Consider the following 23,538-nt stretch of genomic DNA (forward strand, 5'->3'; position numbering starts at 1 on the left):
CGACAACGTTGCGTATTTATGTTGTTGGCAGTAACGATTTTGTAACTCCGACTACATTCCGAAGAAAGGGATTGTCTGGATCGAATTGAACGTAAAGTCGCAGCAACGCGAGCCTTTTCACGACGAGCTGAGAATACACACGTGTTTCATTCAAAGTGTGAAGGTCCAATGGTCTTATATCATGACTTTGCAGTTATTCTAGTAGAGGAGATCATACAGAGAACGTAAGGTTTAGATCTTAAAACTTTTTAAGGTCAAAGTAATCTACAATCCAGGTGCTAAAGAACGTAAAATATGAAGATGCTAAGTAAGTACGATATCTTTGTTAGTATAATGCATTAACTCGTCGATTTGACTGTCACGGACTCGACGAGAGGCGGAATTGTTCTACACAGGATTTTAATACAAGTTATGCGACAGGTCGCGCAACCGCAAAATTGCGCAAAACGGTTGGGTCTGCTCGCTGTTTCCGGCTGGTTTCTTATTGCAGTGCAAGTTTCTTAATCTTAGGCGACGTATTTTTTTTTTACAAGATACGAGTCATTCAACGTCACGGTCAACTATCACCGTCCGGTACATCGTAAGAACGGTCGATATATAAGAACTTTCCGTTTCAAATCACCTTTGACTTACATTCACACACTGAGAAAAAAAATACTGTTGAATCAACAACATTTTTTTCTCAGTGCAGTAATTCTTTGTTTAACTCTTTGACGTACCATCTTTTTCTACAACGTCTCTATTTTTAACATTAAATAATAGTTTAAAATTGTTTTAACGTTCATCTTTTATTGCAGTCTATTTCCATGACTATTCACTATTCGCTATCGGCGACAATGACTTGCTATCTTCCGACAGACTTCATCGAGAGTGTTTTGCTCTATGACAATGATTCGAGGAATTTTCTGACACACAAACTTCGTTTTAAATTAATTTACCGTTGAAATGGGGAATTAAACGCTAAACGGATCTCGGGGAATGACGAATGAACTTCGTTCATTGGGGTGTTGTCGTTAAAGGCTCGTCAGGCTCATCGGAGTAAAGAGAACGTAAATTGAAATATTATTTGCTCGTGCGGGATTTCCCGCATATCGTTATGCGAAATAACCGTATAGTTAAGGACACTAAATTGATTTGTACTGACTCATAGCAAACTATACGAATTAGCATAGTAGAAGTGACCACTTTTAAATTTCAGATTTCTCGGATTCTACATGATTTGAATTGTATATATATATTTGCTGGAACTCGACTTACTTGTCTCTGCTAAAGATCTGAATCTCGATACTTAATCTTACAAGAGCGAATCATTCGTGCCGATACATTGATTCTATATTTTATTTTGTCTTAAACATCTGTCATGTCTGAAAATTTAATTGTCATAACTCAATAAAACTATATCAATTAATAAAATTTGCATTTTATAATTGTAGGTCACAAGATCATCGATATTTATCATTGTAATTGTTTCGGACACTACTAGTGAATAGAAAGCACACGATCTTGACCGTGCGAGAGTGCAGACATCTCTTCTATGACCTTCTATGACCTTCGATCTTTCGTTATTGAATCCATGCCATTTGAACCAACATCTCGATTTCTCGAACGAGAGTACAATGCCCTAAAGAAACTACCGACCTTGAGTTGCCGTGCACAATTCACTGTAGGAATATTATATTTCATATAGGAAGTCTACCGATACGAAGAAGCACAATACATTGCGAAAATTAATTAGAAAACAATTTGAAATTTTGCAATAGAATTAAATTTCATGAACATTTAAAATTTTTAATTGCTAGATTATTCCGCTGAGAAACGGAGGAATGCACTTTTTTAGCAAATCGGCACACATTTGAAAGCGCTCTTTTAGTGTTTTAAGGTCAATGTTGATCATATTACATTGGCGTTGCAAAGTTAATTTAATTCGTTAATTGTAGTTCTCTACAGCAATGCAGAAGCTTGTTCTACTAAATACAATTAAATTATCAATCATTTTATCTCATTCAAAATTTTATAGTAGTCAAATAAGGTCTTCGTTATACAGAAAGAAAACTTTACAAGTGTTTCACATGAAAAGACAATAAATTCGATATATCTATGCGGGAAACTTGTCATAATTGACTTTAGTGCGAGAATAACGATTTTTTTTAACGTCAGGATTATGTAAAAAAATTATTATAATTATACAAACATACGATTATATATTAGATCAAAGTATCAATTAATTTCGCTAAGATTCTGAAGATTCAATAAGAAAATATTTAAAAAGGATAAATAAGTCGCGAATATAATAAATCATGAGATAGAGGATAAAATGTGACTACAAATAGATTTGATCTCAATTGTATTCTATTCCAAATAAAATTACGCGATATAAATAAGATACAAATCAGTTCTTCTACGCAGAACTAAAAGTTTGTCTCCTTGATCTTATTTTGATCCACATGACCGTCAAGTAATTTTGCTATTAAATGTATAAAAATTATTGCACGACAAAAAACCGAATAGATTTAATATAATCGATAGCTTGAATGTAGAATAATATTGAAAATCGATAGCTTGAATAATCTTACAACACTACTTTAATTCGGATGCAATTATGTTTCTCTTTCTTGCAAAATATCAATGTACAAAATAAAGAGTGATGTTTTTACGCACAGTTTTTTCTTCCAGTTTTAGATAATCTTGCATATACATGTTATGGCTTAATACAACTTGTGATCTTTTTGCAATTACGCTAAAACTTTCATTACGAGAAAATTGATGTAATTTGATTGATGTAAGTATGTTAATAACTTCCGTAATACAAGAAAATAATGCGATTTTCTACAAATAATGAAGCTACGATCCATGAGTAATTTATGTTAATTTAATTTGAACTTGAAATAAACTTGGCGTACTGACCGTTTATTTGTATCCTATACCAAGTATAAATATATACTGAGATTTTTGAACGCGGATCGCTACATAAAAGCGTTGAATGCCTCCTTTATCAATGGAACATCATTTTCTTTTATAATTTATTGCCATTTATTTTAATTGCCAATATTAAGCATGAGATTCACTGATTGTTTGAATACTCAACCGAGAATTTTGTGTCGTAAAACTTTCAATTTTTACTCGTTCATAACGCATCTCGTCTAAATCAGCATCCAATGACTCAAAGAAAGTATACGACTTCGAAGATGTTCCCGCATACAGAATAAGTTTTAGCTAGCATATGTACAAGATGTATAGTCAGACTGGTTATTCTACTTTTGTCGAAGTAGAAGCAGGCGAAACGAATTAAGGAGTATATCATATCAGATGCTCTCTTATATATGCGCGTGTGTGTTGTGTGACCCATAATAGAAGAAATGGAAAATGATGACACCGCGCTTCTTCACGTGACGTGACACAACGCGGTCAGACACGGGCTCACGTGATACGATAATGATGCGTATACATATATCTCGCCTGCTTGCAATCGCCAACCTGTATATCATAACGCTATATGTAATGACAGGACGTGGCCCCATCGCATTGCAGGATGAGTGTATTAGAAAGTCGATAGCACGGATCTATGAATGTGGCATAGTAATGTCAATGCATTTCGCTACGATGTATAATGGCTAAATAATTTGCGCGGTGCATTCAATAATTTATCATGCTTCTTCAATCAAAGACTTATTCACCCTTCGTCCTCGATCGCTAAATCCTTAGCATCTCAATCGAGTGTTTTGGCAACGATTATGTTACGCTTTTCAAGCACACTCTTACGTAGTGTAATAATAAATCTTATTATTAATCCATAACCGATCGTGAAGATTTCGCAAGATATACTGTTGATTTAATCATTCCTAATGGCACGCAACCGATTATACTCCACTCTTTCTATTCTCCAATTTTTTTTTTTTTTATAATTTGACTTGATTATGCTTGAGCGAAATGATTGCACAATTTGCAAAGTTCGAATAAAGATTTATATCGCGGATCATTATTTGTATTATAGATCGCTTAATACGAGATTTTATCATGCAAACTGCGTGATCTCGTCATTAACGCGAAAGCTTTAAGATATTGTGATAGTAGTAATCTTTTTTTTGGGGCAGCAAGAGAAAGCAAGAGAAAGAGAGAGGAAGGAACTATTTACAAAAAAAATCCTCGACTTCCGGAAATAAAACCGTTTGCGTGGGGAAAAGTTAAAAGAAAGATTTTGAGAATGATAACGAGATTTCGAATTACGTAAGCGTGTCTATCTCGCGTGATGCAAAGCGTGAGTGAAAATCGTGCCTCGCTTGCCGTTAACACCGTGTTCGGCAAAAACAAGACGAGCAGAAATTCATATTTTTCCGCGGAACCTAACGGTATTGCGGAATGAAGGATACCGTCGCAGGATGAAAACGTTTGCCCGGAAGGCGAAACGGCATAATACGGCAGAAATAGTAAAGAGAAGAAATTTCTTTCTTTTTTTTTAGCCTTAAAGTTTTTAAACAAAATTTGTGTTGTTATATAGTTTTAAAATTATATTTTTATAAGAGATACGGGCGAGATATTTAAAAATGGCGGAAATATGAAATTTCACACATGAATAATGTATTAAAAAATTCTGATGCTATAAGGAAGTCATCTCACTGTCTCTCTCTATTATATACTCTCAAAGATTTGAACGCCGGATAAAATATTAGCAGAGACTTTAATGTCGGATAGTGCTGCATTTTATACTTGCTTTATACAATTCTATTTTTCTTCAATGCTTCGAATAAAAAAATTAAATTAAAAACTTTTTCTTTATATAGCGAGCGTTTCTATGTAGGATATATTACATATAGGTATCATATATTATTGACACATGATGTGTATTATATATATTTAACTACTTTCTTTTAAGAAATTCCTAGTAATCGAAAACTTCGATTTCTCGAAATAGCAATCTTTTACGACAGGATGTCACCGTGAAACGTGTCGGGGCGATAGTGAAGCGTAATCGAAGTGATGCGTAACGTATAACTGTGCTGTGCAACCTGTCCTCTATCACTCGCGTTCCACTGACCCACTGCACTTTGGCCTCAGGTATGTTGCACAGAGTGTTTAATAATACTCGTATATATGTACAAGATGTTTCGCTGCAATCAGTTCTCTTGTTAACGACTCTTCCGTGACGGCTATTTCGTAGAAAACTTTTAAAACAATTTTATCTGTGAGATTTAATCTGATAAAGAAATAACGAAACTTCTCTAATGTAAGATTTCATTGCCAAGATATTTTATCATTAATGTCTCAGTTTCATTATAATGATTACTGTCTTTTATAATCAGTTTTTATAATCATCATCAGTTTTTATAATCAATCTTCTATAATTAATCATTACTGTCTTTTATATCAGTTGAAAACAATTTTTTAATGAAATCGCTACTGATTATGTTACATCGCTAATCATGTATTAATTATTCTTACGATTTGCATTAAGTCTACCGTGATATTACTGCTTTATAGAATACAGAGCCATTAAACATCGATACTGAATTTCTGTCTTAAACCCAGCGAGAAATGATTGGTCGAATCGACGTCAATTCGATATCAATTCAACCAAACCGACGTTGATTCGACCACCATTTCTCACTGGGAAATGTGTTAATATTATTAAACGTATGCATATAGATTTCTCTGATGTCTAAAATAATATTCCTCCTATTTACGAAGCACAAGCGGAAAGGAATAACGTACAGGTTCGGTGTACTGAATTTCATGCATTCCGATGTTCATTTAAGTGGTCTAATTAAGATGACTTGCTAATCTATAACTATCTTGCAATTATTGCACTCGGAATTAGGTATACTGCAATTTAATCAACATAACATCCTGAACACGTTTCAATCATGAATCGCATGTCTCTATAAATTATGCCAAAACATGCTTCTAATGGAGTAGTCTTCCTATGCCATTATATTACATATTTAAATTTGCGGTAGTGACTGTTTAACATTTTTCACCGTTAGAGCTTCAGAATAAAAATATGAAAAGTGATAAATATTGTATATTATCTTTTTCTTTCACGAAAGCAAAAGTTATAATAAAAAAAAAATTATATTAAAAATAAAGATATAAAAAAAATTAAGTATTTTAGAAAGTATTTTCACACAATACATGTTTTATATCTTTAATTAAAAATTTTTTAAATACGAGAAGAAAAGAAAAGAAGCCTAATTAAATTTTCACGAAGAGAAAGAAAAAGTAAACAAAAAAGCAATTAACTAAAAGATTTATATGTGTCAATCTAGATAAGACGGTAAATCAAGAATGTACCGTGAACGTTTGCACAATACGGATATAATTTCGAAATTTTCACTAACTGCATGTAGCTTACAATGTGATAATCTTAGGTCAGAGATAATCTAGATACTAGTTGCATTAAATGTTCCAAACTTTCTCTCAATTAAGAATTTTCTGAAAAACTTGAAACGCATTTCTCAGCAAAAATATCGACTTCAAATATACTTCACTTTTAAATCAAGTAACTTATTTTGAAATTTAAAAAATATTTATCTTGAAACATTTTAATTAAGTAAAAATATATTGACAAATAAGACCTCTTATCAAGAGACAAATGATTGAATTTCAAAGTAAACAGTCATTACGAGAGTAACGATTCATAATTCATGATGGAAATATCGAGCGTCGAAGAAAAAATTAATTAATATTTAATAGATACAACAATAAGGTTTCTAGAGATTAATAAATAATTATACTATAAAAAATCTAATTTGCTTTTTGCTCGTGCGATTTTGCAAAGATTAACATGAAGTACGGTATCGCAATTCTAATCGATTACACGGCACCAACTATGACGAATGTAACGATAACTCTGCAATTTCGTTATTCATCAAGATAATCAGAGAATACATCGACTATATAATGAGAATTGGCTACACGACCTTACGTGCAACGTTAATTATGCACGCTCCTTGAACGTGGCAAGAGTTATGGTGCGCTACAGTAGCTCTCACTTTGATACGATTTAATCAAAGTAGGGGATCAAGATAAGACACTGCTTCGAAAACAATACTAAAAATTAAACAAAGATATTGTTTCAACGCAGGTATACAATAAATTTTTAACATTAAACATTTTTGGCTATGTAATCTTCAATAAAAGAAATAACAATGTAAAGTTGGGAGAAAAAATGTGATTAATATTGCCAAAGTATTAAGAATTAAAAGATAAAAAATTAAAATCTTCAATCTTCCGCTATAAATTCTATTTTATTATATATTATATATCATATAGAATTTATAGAGATGAATAAAGTATTTCTAAAATATTTTATATATGATCTCACCTTATTACAAAGCATTAAATTTAGCTACTTGACATTTAATTTATATTCCAAGCGCTAATAATTATATGATCAATTTCGCCAACAACTGATAACTTATTCATAGGATAAATTTTATCATTCTCCCTTTATAGCTATAAAATAAGACATAGGAATTTATTTCACCAATCACATGTTGTTGGTGCAATTAAGTATCCAATATATAACGTGTAATTTAGAATGCATTCTAAACATTCAATAAATTATCGTATGTCACTTGTAAAATAACGAATGCATTGATATAAATCCAAGTACCTTCCGAGCATTCGGACTCTCTCGGAGAAACTGACGGAGAAATTGTTTGTCATAAACCATCCACCATTTTTCTTCACCGATTAACGTGACTTGCGTATCCAAGCGATACTTGAATTAGCTAAATATTTCATGGCAATCAATTGACGCTAAATTGACTGTCTTTCTAGAATAATTAAAAAAGCTACCGCGTGAGAATAATAGTAATTTATAATTCATGCTGCAACTTTGTTTCGGTCTGATTGCCGGCATGTATCTCGCGTGTATCTAACAATAAGTTATCATTAGTCGCGGTTAAGGATCACGATTTATAATAAATCGGATTACCACCTGAGAGTTACGTAAAAGTGAGTCTCGCCGCTGCTTAACATTTACGTTCAAGATTAATAAGTAGCACTCTAAGGTTTAAATAACACTGATGTTATAAAACAGCGATGACGTAATAAAAAAATCAAGATAGAAATATCAAGATAGAAATATATAAAAGAATTGATGCCGAAATTTTCGAGCGCGAGAGATTTCAATGTCAAACTTATCGAAACTGTCTATCGTTAACTATCGTATTATTATGAAGAATGTAGCAACTCACCGTGCCTGAGTTTTCCCTTCTTCGAAATCAGCAAGGATAACGGCCTCGGCACTTTTTCGGGACAAATATTGTCACTGTTGTCAGTCCTAATACCGAAAAGGGCGTTCCTGCCGACTTTCATGTACTGCCTGCCCATCGCCTTCGGAGACCCCGTCCCGAATAAGGATGTGATAAACTTCATCTTCGATTTTTAATTGATTCAGGAATCGTGTAGAAGAATAATTTTCTCTTGAGTTCGTAGATCGATAAAAAAATCGATTTCACTCAAAAAAAAACACTAATAAGATGATTTTACATTAATTAGTCTGAACCAATCACGTCACTTTCATTCAACTCAGTTTTCAATGGTTGTCTGCGATTTATTAAATTAATAATATTTCTTAAAAATATAATATTTAATAAAAAATAATATTAATGTTTATTTTAATACACTTTTATTTAGATTGGCTCTCAATAATCCTCGAACAGTCGATCTTCGATTGATGAATAAACCATCAGCCTCAGTCAAATAAAAATGCATTAGATAATTCTTGGCCAGAGCCAGGTGGCTAATTAATCGTTCTGATTGAGAGCGCGTTGATTCTGAATTGCATCTACAGGGGATCATCATTATCCTCATCATCATCATCATCATCATCATCATCTGGCGTCACTGCGCCGAACATTGTTCTCGCTACGAGTGCGTACCTGCGTCGTCATTATCGTCGGCGTTATCATCAATATCGCCTCGTCGTCGTCGTGTCGATAGCGCGGTTTCGACAGGTACCACCACACCACGTGTCTCTCACGTTCGTATTACGCACTGGACTTTCACGCCTGGTCCAGGTGGGATTCGCGTTACCCCGGCTTCACTTTCACTCGTCGTGATCTCGTCGTTGGTCCTTCATTCTTGATTTTTGCCTGAAATGCGAAACCAAATCGAGATTAAAAAGAGAAGGTGAAGGTGGTGAAAAAGAAATCGGCCAGGTCAATCGCGACCGAAAAAAATTTAACGAAGAGCAAGCCGCGAATATACACGTTCTGCGACGTAACCGACTGTTTGCCATCGAACACGCATTACGTAAATGCAAAGTATGCATTTATGTGAAAATTTTTTTCGTTGCGACTTCGTCGTGTCAATATTAAAATCGTATGGTCAAATTTATGAAAATATCGCCGTATAGTAGTTTTGCGCACAATAATCTGCTAGCCGCATCTTTCTTATGGACATTGTAACATAAAAATCGACATTATATCATTACCACACGTAACAAGAGAATTGTATCAAATTATATGTGTGTGTAAAGATATTATTTATTTTAAACTTAAATTAAATCTAATGTGCTAGTAGGGATTTATTTTTGATTTTGTGTATGACTATATCAATCAATGTCAAGATTGCAAACTGTGTTGTAATTTCAAGCATTTATTATATGACATAAAAATGCATAAGGTCGGCATAAGAAGTGACAGATCATATATTTACATATAGCAATATGTATTAATATTAATCAACAAAGAAAAAGAAGTTTAGTTCCCTTGAAAATCCACGTGTGTTGCAAAAAAGTCGATTGACAATATCAAAGATCACGGAACGAAGTGCAGCCATGAAGAAACGATGCACGCAAATAAATAAGATATATAACACGTACAATAGAAAAATAGAATAATTATTATTACGTGATAGTTCGTAGAATATATGTTTAAATGCAAATAAGTTAATACGTTTATATGCAACTATTTAACTTAAAGATTTCTCGCTAGACTAATAAAAAAACCACTTTGTTTGTCTGTCTCAAGTGCAAAAATCAATCATGTAAATTTTATATATATATATTATATTTTATTAATTATATTTTATATATTTTTATATTTTATATTTTATATATTTTATACATTTTTATAATTATATTTATATATATTTTATATTTTATTAATTATATATATACATACACATATGTATGTGATTATATAATATTATATAATTATATCCCAGTGTGGAGATACCAGTAAACTTTTAAATTATCATATAAATCATAAAATTATCGTAATATATTTCTGAAAAATATGAATAAATAATAAAGTTTTATTTTTCAATTAATTTGTAAATCAAATCAATCTAATCAAAAATTATAATAAAATTATATTATATCAAAATTAAATTACGAGATAGATGTAATGTTTGAAAGTTAATAAAAAGACTGTCTAAATGCGATTAAAAATACGCAAATACTATTAATCTCTAAAAGACGCTGTATATAAATGGTTAATTTTTTTAGACTGATAATCTAATACATGTACAGTACCGGCCAAAATTATATCACCTTTTGATTTTTTCAGCATAACTTGTTTAGTGCATGGATCTCTATCAAATCATAACATGTTTTGAAGGTTGGTATAACATTGAATTATAATTCAATATATGTTATACCGTCCTTCAAAATATGTTATGATTCGTGTAGAGATCCGTGCACTTTAAAACAAGTTATGCTGAAAAAATCAAAGGGTGATATAATTTTGGCCGGTACTGTATACTAGTTTAAAATCTTTAATATCATATATAATTTGTGCTAATTGTCTTGTGATGTATAATTGCTACTTTAGATGACCTGCTGAAACAGTGAATTAAGCAATTATATTGCTGACGCAGAATTGTCGCAAACATCGTCTTATATTTATAATTATTTTATTTACAAAACAACGTCACGGTCAATTGCTGCAATTATAGTAACGAGACAAAAGTTTTAAAATACACGTCAATATTGTAAAAAGATCGCACGTCAAATGAACCATTTTTTAATCCTTAAATGCGCGTAAACGTAATCTCAGAAATGTATAAATATAATCTGTGTTTCAGTAGAATACCTTCTCTCGTCGTTATTTTTATGCTTGACGCGTTTTACACAACTTATTTTAATTTTTAAAGACTCACAGTTAATCATGAAAATAATCGTCTGACAAAATTCGTCAAAATCAAATTTATTGCGTAACAATAAATAAAAATATCTCTTTATACTTTTATATGATCTAACAATAAGATTTCTGACACGTAATTTAAATGGATGAGTCGTTAATAAGTGGCGTCGTTAAACATGTTTAAGAATGTGATGTTTATTTCTTCGCGTTTATTCATCTTTTTCGCATGACTTTGGGAAATACCGGTGAGAACAGATCGGTTAAAACAAATGTATGCGTAAAATTAATAATTTATCTTTCGACAAAATATACGCTATATATGCTAAATGTAAAGATTTAATAGGAATTTCACTTTCAGTAGAGATAAACAAAAACGAAATCCGGTTATACCTCAACTCATCAATACTTTGATATGTCATATATTACAATCCTGTATTCTTACAAGTAACATTTCGTTGTTTTTGCGTTTGCTTCACCACTTTATTAATTAACGTGTATTTTTTTCAAGAGACACAAACTAATATAACGGCTACATTATAAGAGAATTAATCCAGAAAATCTCGTTATATCTCCTTTTTGCTTTACCGAAGAAATAAATAACGTATAAATACGTAATCATCAGCGATTAAAATACATATTTATTACGTAGGATGAAATGCAAAGCAAATCATTTTTCTAGTCACTAAAAGTTGTTTGTTTTATTAGCTTTGATGATCTCGATGTTTTTTAAATTTAAAACTAATATTAGAATTTTTTCCTATCGACTCTTTGCAAATTAGAATGTAAAAAAAAATATTAATGAACAAACGCGAATGTTACGAAATGAAGGCACACTTCTTGATGGAATATTAACTTTAAATATCACACAACCTGTATTGGAACTCGTATACTTTCTCTCAATTATAAATTGTTTGGTGAATTTTATGTCGGCTTTCCTCCGACAGAAATGTTTGAATAAACGTTCTCTTTTTTTTATAGTCTTTTAACATTTGTCTGTCTGGGATTATTAATCAAATATATAAAGAAAGAATGTGTGGTAAAAGAGAAACAAACTCTCTTTCAAATTCACCGAAATATCAGAATTTGCGTAAATTTATTAGCGCGTCTGTCTCGAATTTCTTCGAGAAGTGGTTCTTGTACGGTAAATACGATGACGCAGGTGTAATCGTCATTGTAAACCCATGACTGAAGCAACTTCCAAAAATATAATTTCTCAAAATGGAAACAGAATTTAAATGACAATTAAGGCTCTTTTAGCAACTTCATATTTAAAACAAGTTAAAAAGAAAATTAAAAAGTAGCTTATCTTCGTCGTTCTCAAACTCGATTTATCAGTCATGATCAGTCATAATGATTTGATATTTTATTATGATGTGTGCGCATCTCATATACATAGAACAGTCTACAAATTACACGATATCGTTCAAAAAATTTAATAAATTATGGGAGCGTCACGTTGAATTGCTCCAAAGCATCTAAAGAAATCAAGTTAATGATCGTACATGCGCATCTGCTACAAATGCGATTGCATTGAAGCGTTTCGGATATGTTCGCATAAAATTATTTGCCGTTCTTTTTCTCTTTCTCTTTAAAACGTGTGTGTGTGTGTGTGTGTATGTGCGCGCTTGGAAAATGATATATACGCTAACACAATTTTACGACCACGACTTTCTGTCTCGTGTTTGCAAGGGCGATCGCCAACGATACTTTCGGTACTTTTACTCGCCACTGTCTCTTATTGCTTAATGCGCCGTTACAACAACACACGCGCATTGTTCAGCTGGTCCTACCGCTTTCGCAGCTCGACGATAGTAAGCAAGATAGTCCGATATCTGCCTCGATTATCTGCGCAAATTTACATTATATATGGTATATCGTAATTTTTTATTTTCATCATAATCTGCACTTTGTGTCGCAGATATAACGAATATAATACCGCTAAGAATGTGATGGAATGTACGATAGTTTACACTCGGAGAACTCGTTAATTTAGGTAAACAAAAAATTTTATTTTAGGTAACATACGATAATATACTCATTGTCAGACGAGAAGAATCGCGCGAGAGTGATTCCGCACGAACTATGCAACAAATTAATAAATTTCGTTCCATTAAATGCGCATTCATGAAATATACATCTTTATTTCTGCTTAACATACCGTCACGGCTGTCATGTATAATAATTGACGCTCGCACGGCAAAACGCATGATATTTCGTGATGATAGCGTGCAGTTCAGGTTGATTAAGCTTGTGTTTCCGACTATTTACGAATACACACATAGCTACGTGCCGGTGTATATGTTAGTGTTAATTGCTGATCCTATTATCTTAATCATATAGCTAATACTCAATGATGGTATTTTCAATGCAAACTTTCGATCAAGGATCAAGGAACAAGGTAGTCTTTCATTAAGTGTTACATAGGAGAATGTTAACATCTGTTTCATTAAATTTACGAGGAACGCCCTTGGCGTTCTCGAACTCCTTAATCTTCGGCGAAATTTTCCTAAATCAAGGTTTTAACCTTTGTCGTAAAGATTTATCGAGCGTATAATTTTGCCTGAGATATGACATACACAATAATATCAAGTTTGCTTGAAACATAGTCTTCGACCGTGAATCGAATGTGTGATTGATATATCTGTGATCTAAAGATCATCTCTATTATTATTATATAATAATGAATATATTATATAAAAGTTTGTTTTTCGCAAATTTTGTATATAATTGACATCTCTCTTGCGACTAACGAGATCTATTATTATATAATAACAGGATAGAGAAGTTTGCTTTTCGCATAAGTCTTCTGTATGAACCGAGTGTGTGTTTGATATCTGCCATAAAGATCTATTATTATCTTCCTACCATCTCTATTTCTACCTCATTAATCTTCCCAGCTAGGTTAAAGATACTTTATTCAAGTTCGAGTTTTGCATTCTCCTGCGCCATCACTTAAAGTCGCTTTCCTTTCCTATCTCAGCCTCTCTCTTTTTCTTTCTCCTTAGCGGACCTATTTCCAATCTTCTCTTCGCAACTAAGTAATGGTAATGACCTCAAACCCGATGATCGTCGTTCCAACTCGCGATAGCGAAAAGGAAGTCTGATAGCTGCCTTTCTATTCGCGAATACAAGCAGACGTAGAAACATGTATGACGCACCGCTTCCGTCTGTTATTGCGCGCGCGGACGTCAAAACTAGATCAAGCTTTCACGACCTCCCGACATTACCGAAAGAAGTGAAACCACCCCACAGGTAATGCATATGTTGCGCCAAACTTGCCTGACCGAGCACGCAATGAAACGCACAATCGATGGCTCTTCGCGACGAGACGCATCGCGAGACTTTCGCCGAGAGATCGAGCACCAAGGAAACGCAACCTGACATCCGTAAATTATTATATCGTTCCTTTCTGACAAACGTCCTTGCCTGATTTAATTCTAGTTACGTAACACGTGCTCCATTGTGCTACACATGCTATCTGATTCCCCACTCCTTTACGAAATTCAAGAACACTCTTTGTTGCAAAAAAAAAATCTTACAAAATATGCCTGCAAGATATATCTACTGCATTTTACAATTTTTACTTTATTTCTTTTTTATATGCATAAATGATATATTTTTGCTTCATTTTATTTATACTCGATTTTCAAGATTAATAGATTTGTGCAATTTATCTTTCACTCTCAGTTGGTTAGTTATATATTATCTCAGATTAATGACAGATATTAGCGATGCGTTTTCGACACTGAACATTTTCCGCACGATTACGTATGACACTCTTTTTTTCTAGTCAGATTATAGATAAAAACGTTTTGTATCGCAATACTTGCATTCTTGAACTATTTCTTCTGCTTGATAAATTGCCTGTTCGCTAGTATATTACTGGCAATAATATCAAGTAAATTACTTATTAGTATTAATAAGGCAAAAACGTTTTTCAATCTGGTATTCGGTGTCTACGTGTGAGGCTTATGTAGTGTAAGATGGATTGAAAAAAGTCTCGGAATTCTATACTCATAGATTATAAATAAAAAAAACTTTAAGTGGAAATTACTAAAATTCTGTAAAGTTGATATTCTAAGTTTCGAAATCAGGTCACTTATTTCTTCAGTTTTGCGGACAATAATACGGGTCTTTGTTTCTTTAATCATAATTGGATTACTTCTTAATCATATATAATCACAATTGGTTTGTTTTAATTAGATCATCTTCCACGAAGAACCGAGCGTTTAATTACCGTTGATAATCAGTCTCTTCAGAGGACTTAAAAGTCTTTCGACTTATCAATTAATAAGCATGCCAATTAAATGCAAGTATCTGCTTTTTGTATATAATTAGATAATTCAAATTTTTTTAATTAAAAAATGTTATTAAAATTACAGATTTTATTAATACACAATTTATATTGTTTTTATTTTATAAACAAAAGAATATCAATCCTATTAACTGATTGCAACTTTAATGTATCATCATTATTTTAAATATATTTAGTTACAACTCTCTTATCAAAGTCGCAATATATCTTTTTTTCAACACTGATATTTACTTATCTCATTGACTCTTTTCGACATATTAGCGTTTTAAATACCAATCATATACCTCTATCTATTGACATTACACACTTTATAAAGACGTCACCGTAACTTTAAAGAAGTTAAAAAAAACACAATAACATCTTATTTTCTCTCAAAAATATTTATCTAAAAATGTAAAATATATCTTTTTATATTTCTGAAAATTTTTGAATATTAACAACCACAGAAGCACATATATTAGTACATTAGTATATTATTATAGTATATTAATATATTATTTTAAATTTGTCTTGAATTAAAATACTATATTGACAATACTTGCTTGACATATCTTTTTAATTTACGCGCATTTAGATTAATTTGGAACGGTTTCAAAAAATTGAGCAAAAATTATTACAAATATATAATCGCGTCTGAAATGTACTCATAACGATCTCTCTATATTTCGTGCTGACGTTAAGTTGCTTTCTCGGGGTTTCTTCAAATTTCGAAATGATCCGTGCCGGCCGTATTAACTTGAGTAATACTCGAAAAGAGTGGCTAAGGATGAGGAACTTTCCATTTTTTCCTTAGCGCAAAAAATATCGCGCAATTCGGGCAATTAAATGTTAAGGTAATCTGCTCGCGAAACTTCAACCTTCAATATAGAAATCGTAATTTCGATTCACCCGCGTAAGTGCGAATGCATCGAAACTACGAATACAAAAATTACGGCCTGGCAGTACAGATTGCAATGATTGCAGCAGCACCGTCTTGTCAGATTGCAGTTCTGATCTATGCAATAATGGACAAATTTTTTGCTCGTATTATTCAACTGTGGGATAACAATTACATTAACAAATATTATTCGTTGCTGAATAATCCCTTTTCGGGATTATTTCTGAAATTATACGGCGACAACAACTCGTTTGCCGCGCGGATAATGATAGAGCAGTACAACACGTATGAACAATACAAGGTAAAGAGGAAAATAATGATTACTCCTTCCGCATTGCCGAACGGTCCGAGAAGAGAAAAGTGCTTCACCGTTTCACGTTACCGCAAAATGAGCCGGACACGATGCAATAATTTGACATTTTTTCGAAACATCTAATATATAATTCAAAAATTCCGAAATAATATGCACATTTGAAATTATTCGTTGGATTATATCCAAATTAGAAATACCGTACAAATCCGTAGAAATATCGTAAAAATCTAAAAAAAAAAAAAAAAAAGATCTTTTTTACGAAATTCATTATTTATTGATGTGAAACTTTAAGCTGTTGATGTCAAATTTTTGTAGCCAGCTCAATATATGCTTATCAAATCCATTAACATTTCCGCAATGGCAATAAAAAACGCGATAAAAATATTATCTACATCCATAATTTCGTTAATATCACACCGATAATATGTTTTTGACGGTTTTGAGTTATAGATAACAATAATATTGCAATGAAAAAATAAATGAAATATCGCTAATGTGTGTAAAGTATCACGCAGGCGACAGAGATGCCATTAAAAAGATAAACTCGGTGAAAAATCGTCTCACATGAATGATGTATTATCAAAAAGTCATCGCAAGGCAGCAAGTCAATTGATGGAAAAAAAAAAGATAAATCATTCCATCCCATCTAACAACGCTGAAATATGCAATATCAATTAAAATTCATATGACATATTCTAATCTATTCAAAAACTATTATAGACAATTTATTGTACAAAATTGCAAATCTAGAATCCCTCTCTCTCTCTCTCTCTCTCTCTCTTTCTTTATCGATTTTACATTTTCATTAAATAACAGAAATTGCGCAGATTCCTATAAATTATATATATAAAACGCTGTATATAATCTTTAAATTCAAAGGATTTTTTAAAATTCTTTTTATTTCTGAATGATACGACATGTATCGGATCATTGATCCTGCTAATTTGAAACCGTCGACAAAATATCTATTCTTCAAGGATTCGTATCCGATTGCTTCTAAGTGGTGCACGAGAAATCGGTCAGTGTGTAAGCTCCGTGACTGCATCCGTTAATACGTTTGCTTTTAATATGCACGTTAATACATATGATCAATCTTCTATACGGACGATAAATCACACATGAAACCTTATTTTTGCAAGGAAAATCTCTCGATATATTACGCGTAATTATTGTGACTAATTTATCTTCTATGAGTATAAGTGTGTCGAGATGCATATATCCAGGTCAGAAATATTGGCCGCTATTTCAGATGTTATAATCCGAAGATTTACGAATTCCATTTAAAGAAAGCAATAAATATGCGACAAATCGCTTGTATATATAGCGTTAGTAATTTTTTTTAAATTCTTTTATATATATTTCAACAAATTCTTTATTGTCATATTTTTCTATAGAATCTCTATTCTCAAAGTTTAAGAGCAATTTATAAATATTATTTTATAGATAATTCTTTTTTAATTATGCATTTCTTCTTATATTTTAAAATATCTTTCATTTTTAATTTTAAAAACTTTATTTCCCTTAAAACGCACGTAAAATTCATAAATATTACAGTTTTAATAATAAGAAAAAAAAATATACTGAAATGATGTGAGACTCGCTAAAATACAGTACAGACTGGTAGAAGGCGGCCGATTTAATCATAAATATGCGATCGCAGCATATAATAGCGAGATTTGCACGCACGGGTGATACCGGTATCTCTCTAAAAAAAAAATACGCTCGATAAATGTCACCGTGCGTAAATAATCTGTTCTTGTAAATCTTTGGAATATTGTCCGATAAAATTGATTTAAAAGTAAACGTTTGTTATCTATACTCATTCTTATCTCATTTGTTTTATTTTATTTTAATAATTTTAAAATTTATTAACAGAGAGTTATTTCTTTCTCTCCCTCTTTTCAATATTTTTTATTCGCATTTTATTAGCAATTTTTTATTAGCAAAATTAAATTTTAAAAAATTGGAACCGAACGACGAAACAAAATAAATGTTCATTACGACTCTTTCGATGCACCTGTTTCTTGCAGGTCACTTTTCTTTCCCGATGCACATTTTCCGATGCATGCATTACGCGACCGTGTTCTTGGGCTACATTCTTTGCCGCTTTCAGATGACAAATTATTCATATTTACTTACGTAATGCCGACTCAGCCGTCGTCCTCGTCGTCGTCGTCGTCGTCGTCGTCGTTTTCGTCGTGGTCGTCGTCGTCGTCGGCGTCGTTGGACGTTCCTTGCGTGAGCGCACAGCCGGGTTCATTAACTGACCAGTAAAATCCCTCTTTATGTAACTCACAACAAGCTCCCTGAAAAAGAGAGTGGGAAGAACGGCGAAAGAGACACCGGACAAGTTTTCTCTATCCTGCTGTCGGGTGTGACTTATGCGTTTTGACCTCGTCCGGATCTCTGATATCTTCGATCTTTGCCGAACCTCATGGCCAATTATCAGAAGCCGCCGAATGTCAAATCGTCATAGATTCGTACCTCTCTCTCTCTCTGTCTGTGGATCTGTCATGGATTTATCTCAGAGCGCATAATAAATGTAGCTTTCTCTCTCTCCCTCTCTCTCTCTCTCTCTCTGTCTTCCTTGACACGGTGACTCTATCAGATCGCAAGATACCGAAAGCTCGATCGATTGATATATCTATCAATTTGTTCGAGCACAATTCGAAAATGGATAACTCGCGCTGATCGTAATATACTTCGTTAAGTCACTTTCCGTCGACGGTCACAAATTTCATCTCTTATCTTTTTGTCTTCGGTGAAAATGAAGCGTTCATCAGTAGCCAGTATCGATCACAGTAAAAAGTCGCAATCACTCGGGGCGCGAAGATCACTCGCTGAGTCCCCGCGAATAATTCCTGGCGAACGGTCGCGAGTCTCCTTTTTAATTCGCGAATCGTCGGCGCATAGGGAAGAGAAAAAAAGGAGAGAGAGAGAGAGAGAGACAAAGAAAAATAGAATAGTGGATAATCTGTCCAAAGAAAAAAAACTGAATAGACTGATAGAAACAGAAAAAATATAAAGAGAGAGGGGGGACAGAGATGGAAAAAAGATAAACGAAGGAGAAGAGATCAAGAGAGGAGATGGCCCGACGTAATGTTCGGATGCACGCGCGCGGTCCACGATCTGTCGAATAGCGAGCGAAGAGATAGTGCGATGTGGTACCACCGCTAGTAGAGACCACCAGGTGCCCACCAGATACCCACCGAGTGCCCATCGAATGTTGGTGGTAGGGAAAGAGCGCCGTAAGCTCGGACAGTGAGCGCGTGCGAATTGCTGATATTGGCTTCGTCGATTTCACGAAAACACGATTTCGACGATGCATTTAACACTTTGCACATTTATGTCGAGATAACTCGATGCGATTTTTATAATGACTCTCCGCGAGGAATTTTTCGTCAAATTTTTATCACACATTGAAGCGAGCGAATTTCTAATATTATCTATTATGTAGCTTATACATTAATTCGCACATTGATCAAACTTAATCAGATTAGAAGTAAATTAGAAGATCAGTAAATTAGAAGATAATCATCCCATTGTAATAATTAAATTACCATTTCTCTATTTCATATATAATATATTGTCTTTATTAAATTAGATTGAACACTCCCTCACAAGGATTTATTTCCATACATTACCTATTAAGTTATTTATCTTAATTTAAATTAATATATTAATTTATTGACTAAATATAATCTTTTTTATATCAGTTAAATATATGTGTGTATGTAAAAATGATCGATTATACCTATATATATATATATATATGTAGGTAATGCTAATTTAAATATCTGTATTATATATTTTTTATATTTAAAAAAATATTAAATTTAATTAATTTATTAAAGAATTAATTTAAATTATATAACGTACAATATATAATACAATAAATAAAATATATAAATAAATTCTTGTGAAAGAAATGTTCACCAATCTGACGTAATAAAAAAAATAAATTATAAATAAAGAGAAATGATATTTTAATTATTAAAACAGTAAAGTATAATATATGTATATACATTATATATTATATATATTGCGTGCAAAAATGAAGAATTCTACTATGCGTGACGTAAAGTTAACTTACGTTGCATAGAACTGACATTTTATTCTCGGTTTTTTCCTTGCTGACTATCGTGCGTGCTGCTATGCATGCTTCATTGCTCGTTGCAGTTGCTACTTTTGCTATTTCGTCTTCAGCAATGGACTCCAGCACTGTTCGCTACGTGCGTGAGTATTTTGCCGCATGCAACACAAAGTAAACGAATCACAATAATAATTTGTGTATTTTAACTCTTCCTTTCGCTACACTATATATCTCTGTATAATGAAATCAATCAAGTTTCTCCGGTGCAGCGATTCCTACAGAATGATACCCGCTACCAGTTGCATCAAGTATACAAAAAAGCGGAAGTGAAACATGCTTCGTATACAACGAACTTCAGAAAAGTATAATTATTATGGTTTTCAGAGAAGGATTAAAAGGACTACTACTGCCGCGCGTTTCTTCACCACGGGTCCTAGGACTCGTCCGATCCCCTAGGATTAAGGTTCGCCGAGCGGAAACCGCAAGAATGCAAACTGAAGGTAGAAACATCGGATGCTGTTGTAATCACATTAAATATTACGTTACAGATTGAGAATTATACGTGCCACGTTCAACGACAAACGAGCGAGGAGAGTACGGGTCAAAGTCTTGTTCCAGTGAAATTGCAACGTCAAAAATCACACCCGAGGGTGTATCAAGAAAAGCTTAGATATATGTACTTCCGTAAATACACAATGAAAAACATATATAACAAAACGTATATACAAACGTCACATTGTGCGCAACAAACAAGCGCGCGCACGCAATGATAAATTAATAATTTTATAAAACATGTCATGCCACATTTTACTGAATCTATACAAAATAGTTTATTAAAAGAATATATAGATCGATAAAATTACACTCTCTTGAGACTGATTGCACATGATCACGATTCTCTTCGGAAAAAGATTATTATTGACTAAAAAAACATTATAATTGAAGAGACGTTTGACGTTGGAATCTTAGCTATTATAAAATTAATTTTTTATAGACGATTATATAACATGTACACACAGTACATTTATTGACTACAATCAAAGAGAGAACAAGATCAAATTCTTTCAATAATCGCGAAGAATGCGTGGATTAGTACTAAAACGAAGCAATGCTCAGCTGTAATTATTGATCGCGCTTAGTTATAATTTAATGATATATTTTAATAATATTTTAATAATAAATTAGCTGTGCAAAATCACGAAGCTACATCTTTGAAGCGTCGTCAAACGACTTTCTCACATCTTTCATTTCAATATGGTCATAAATTAGTTTCAGTGGAAATTCAAGGTAACGAGATTCGAATGATACTACGCACTAAATAATAATAATATGATAATATAGTTCATAAATCTATTCTATTTGCGTCAAATGCTCGACTCAAATCATTTAATTATATGACGTAAGAAACGGCGTATTTTGCCAGATAAATAAAAAGTATTGATCTGTCGTTGCAAAAACCATGAATAAAATTATTTTTTGTCGATATTTGATCCTATATAAATAAATTTTAAAAATTATAATGCCAATTAATCTTCTAATATCTTAATCGTCCTAATCGATGATTGATATAGATAATCACTTAATTTGTATATATATTATCGAAAAAATTCCCAAAAATATTATATCACATTTTAATAACAAATGCTAATTCTAATTTATGGATTTTATTAAGCGAAATCTAAGATCAAGAATTTAATATTTAAATTTTGAGTGAGTACACTCAACTCAAATAAGAAAGATAGAAATTAAGTATGCGATTATATTAGAACGTTGTAATAATATTTGATATTGCATTAATTTTATGATTACCTAAGATAATATATAAATATATTAAACATTTTTATAACTATAAAAACTGATTGTATTATGATTGTGCACACTAATTAATTAATAATTGTTTAGACAAAATTATCAGATATTAAATACTGAATCCTCTGTGTGACAACAATATTAACTTATTTAATATTATTTATATGTTGTATTATAAATATATATTATATAAGTTTTTCATTTTTCTTTCAAATAGTTCAGCATTTTCTTATCTCCTATTTCGTTCTGTTAATACTTTACAAAATTATTTAATTTAAAATATTAATTGCAATCAATTTTATATATATAATTGATTGCATATATATATATATATATATATATATATATATCAATTATTAACTATAAGATTTAGTCCCTTAATCTTAAGAGAAAGATTCTTTGATAGAGAGGGAATTGAGAAGTAAATTTATTTAAAAGAAGATTTGTATGAATTATACATGTTTGTTACACTATTATATATGCTTAGCATTAAATATCTCGTTAATTTAAAAGAAAAAATAATGGAGTTATCAAAGTATAATAATGTGTAACGATGTGTTATTGTAATTTATTATTTTTTTCTTGATAAATTGCTATGTTTGCAAAAAACTTCATAAAAATAGATAATCTTTCATGAAAATTAATATAATATTCTATTTTTATTCTTTCTTATCCTAATAAATCATATATGCGATTAAATACAAATCAATGAACATAATATTTTCAAAATTATATGTAGATTTATAGAAAAACTTAAAAAACGTTCCAATAATAATATAATAACTACCTCTTATGTTCATTGATTTGTATTTAATCGCATATGATTTATTATTGGCATGATAAGAATAAAGAATAAAAATCGAATTTCGCATTAATTCATGAAAGAGTATAAATTTTTATGAAGTTTTCTGCAAACATATCTTTTTATATAACCACTCCTTAAGCAATTATCAATAAGATAAAAATAATAAACTATTGTACATTTACATTATATATATTATACTTTGATAACTATTTTTTCTTTTAAATTAACGAGATATT

General features: G+C 31.8%; 1 protein-coding gene across 1 annotated transcript in view; it reads right to left on the reverse strand.

Annotated features, from left to right (window-relative positions):
- The window catches only part of Dsb (scavenger receptor class B member debris buster), a 36,858-nt gene extending 17,060 nt beyond the window's left edge, over positions 1–19,798 (reverse strand). The window contains exons 1-3 of the mRNA XM_083049336.1: positions 18,735–19,798; positions 8,883–9,095; positions 8,196–8,788 (exon numbers count right to left, since the gene is read on the reverse strand). Of these exons, the coding sequence (XP_082905462.1) occupies positions 8,196–8,376 (181 nt within the window). The 5' untranslated portion in view covers positions 8,377–8,788; positions 8,883–9,095; positions 18,735–19,798. The remainder of the gene's footprint in view (positions 1–8,195; positions 8,789–8,882; positions 9,096–18,734) is intronic.
- Between the last annotated feature and the right edge of the window lie 3,740 nt (positions 19,799–23,538).

The sequence above is a fragment of the Prenolepis imparis genome, unplaced genomic scaffold (genome assembly GCF_030444845.1).
Source record: "Prenolepis imparis isolate NDT839.2.m4 unplaced genomic scaffold, iyPreImpa1.0 SCAF_11, whole genome shotgun sequence".
Classification (NCBI taxonomy): Eukaryota; Metazoa; Arthropoda; class Insecta; order Hymenoptera; family Formicidae; genus Prenolepis; species Prenolepis imparis.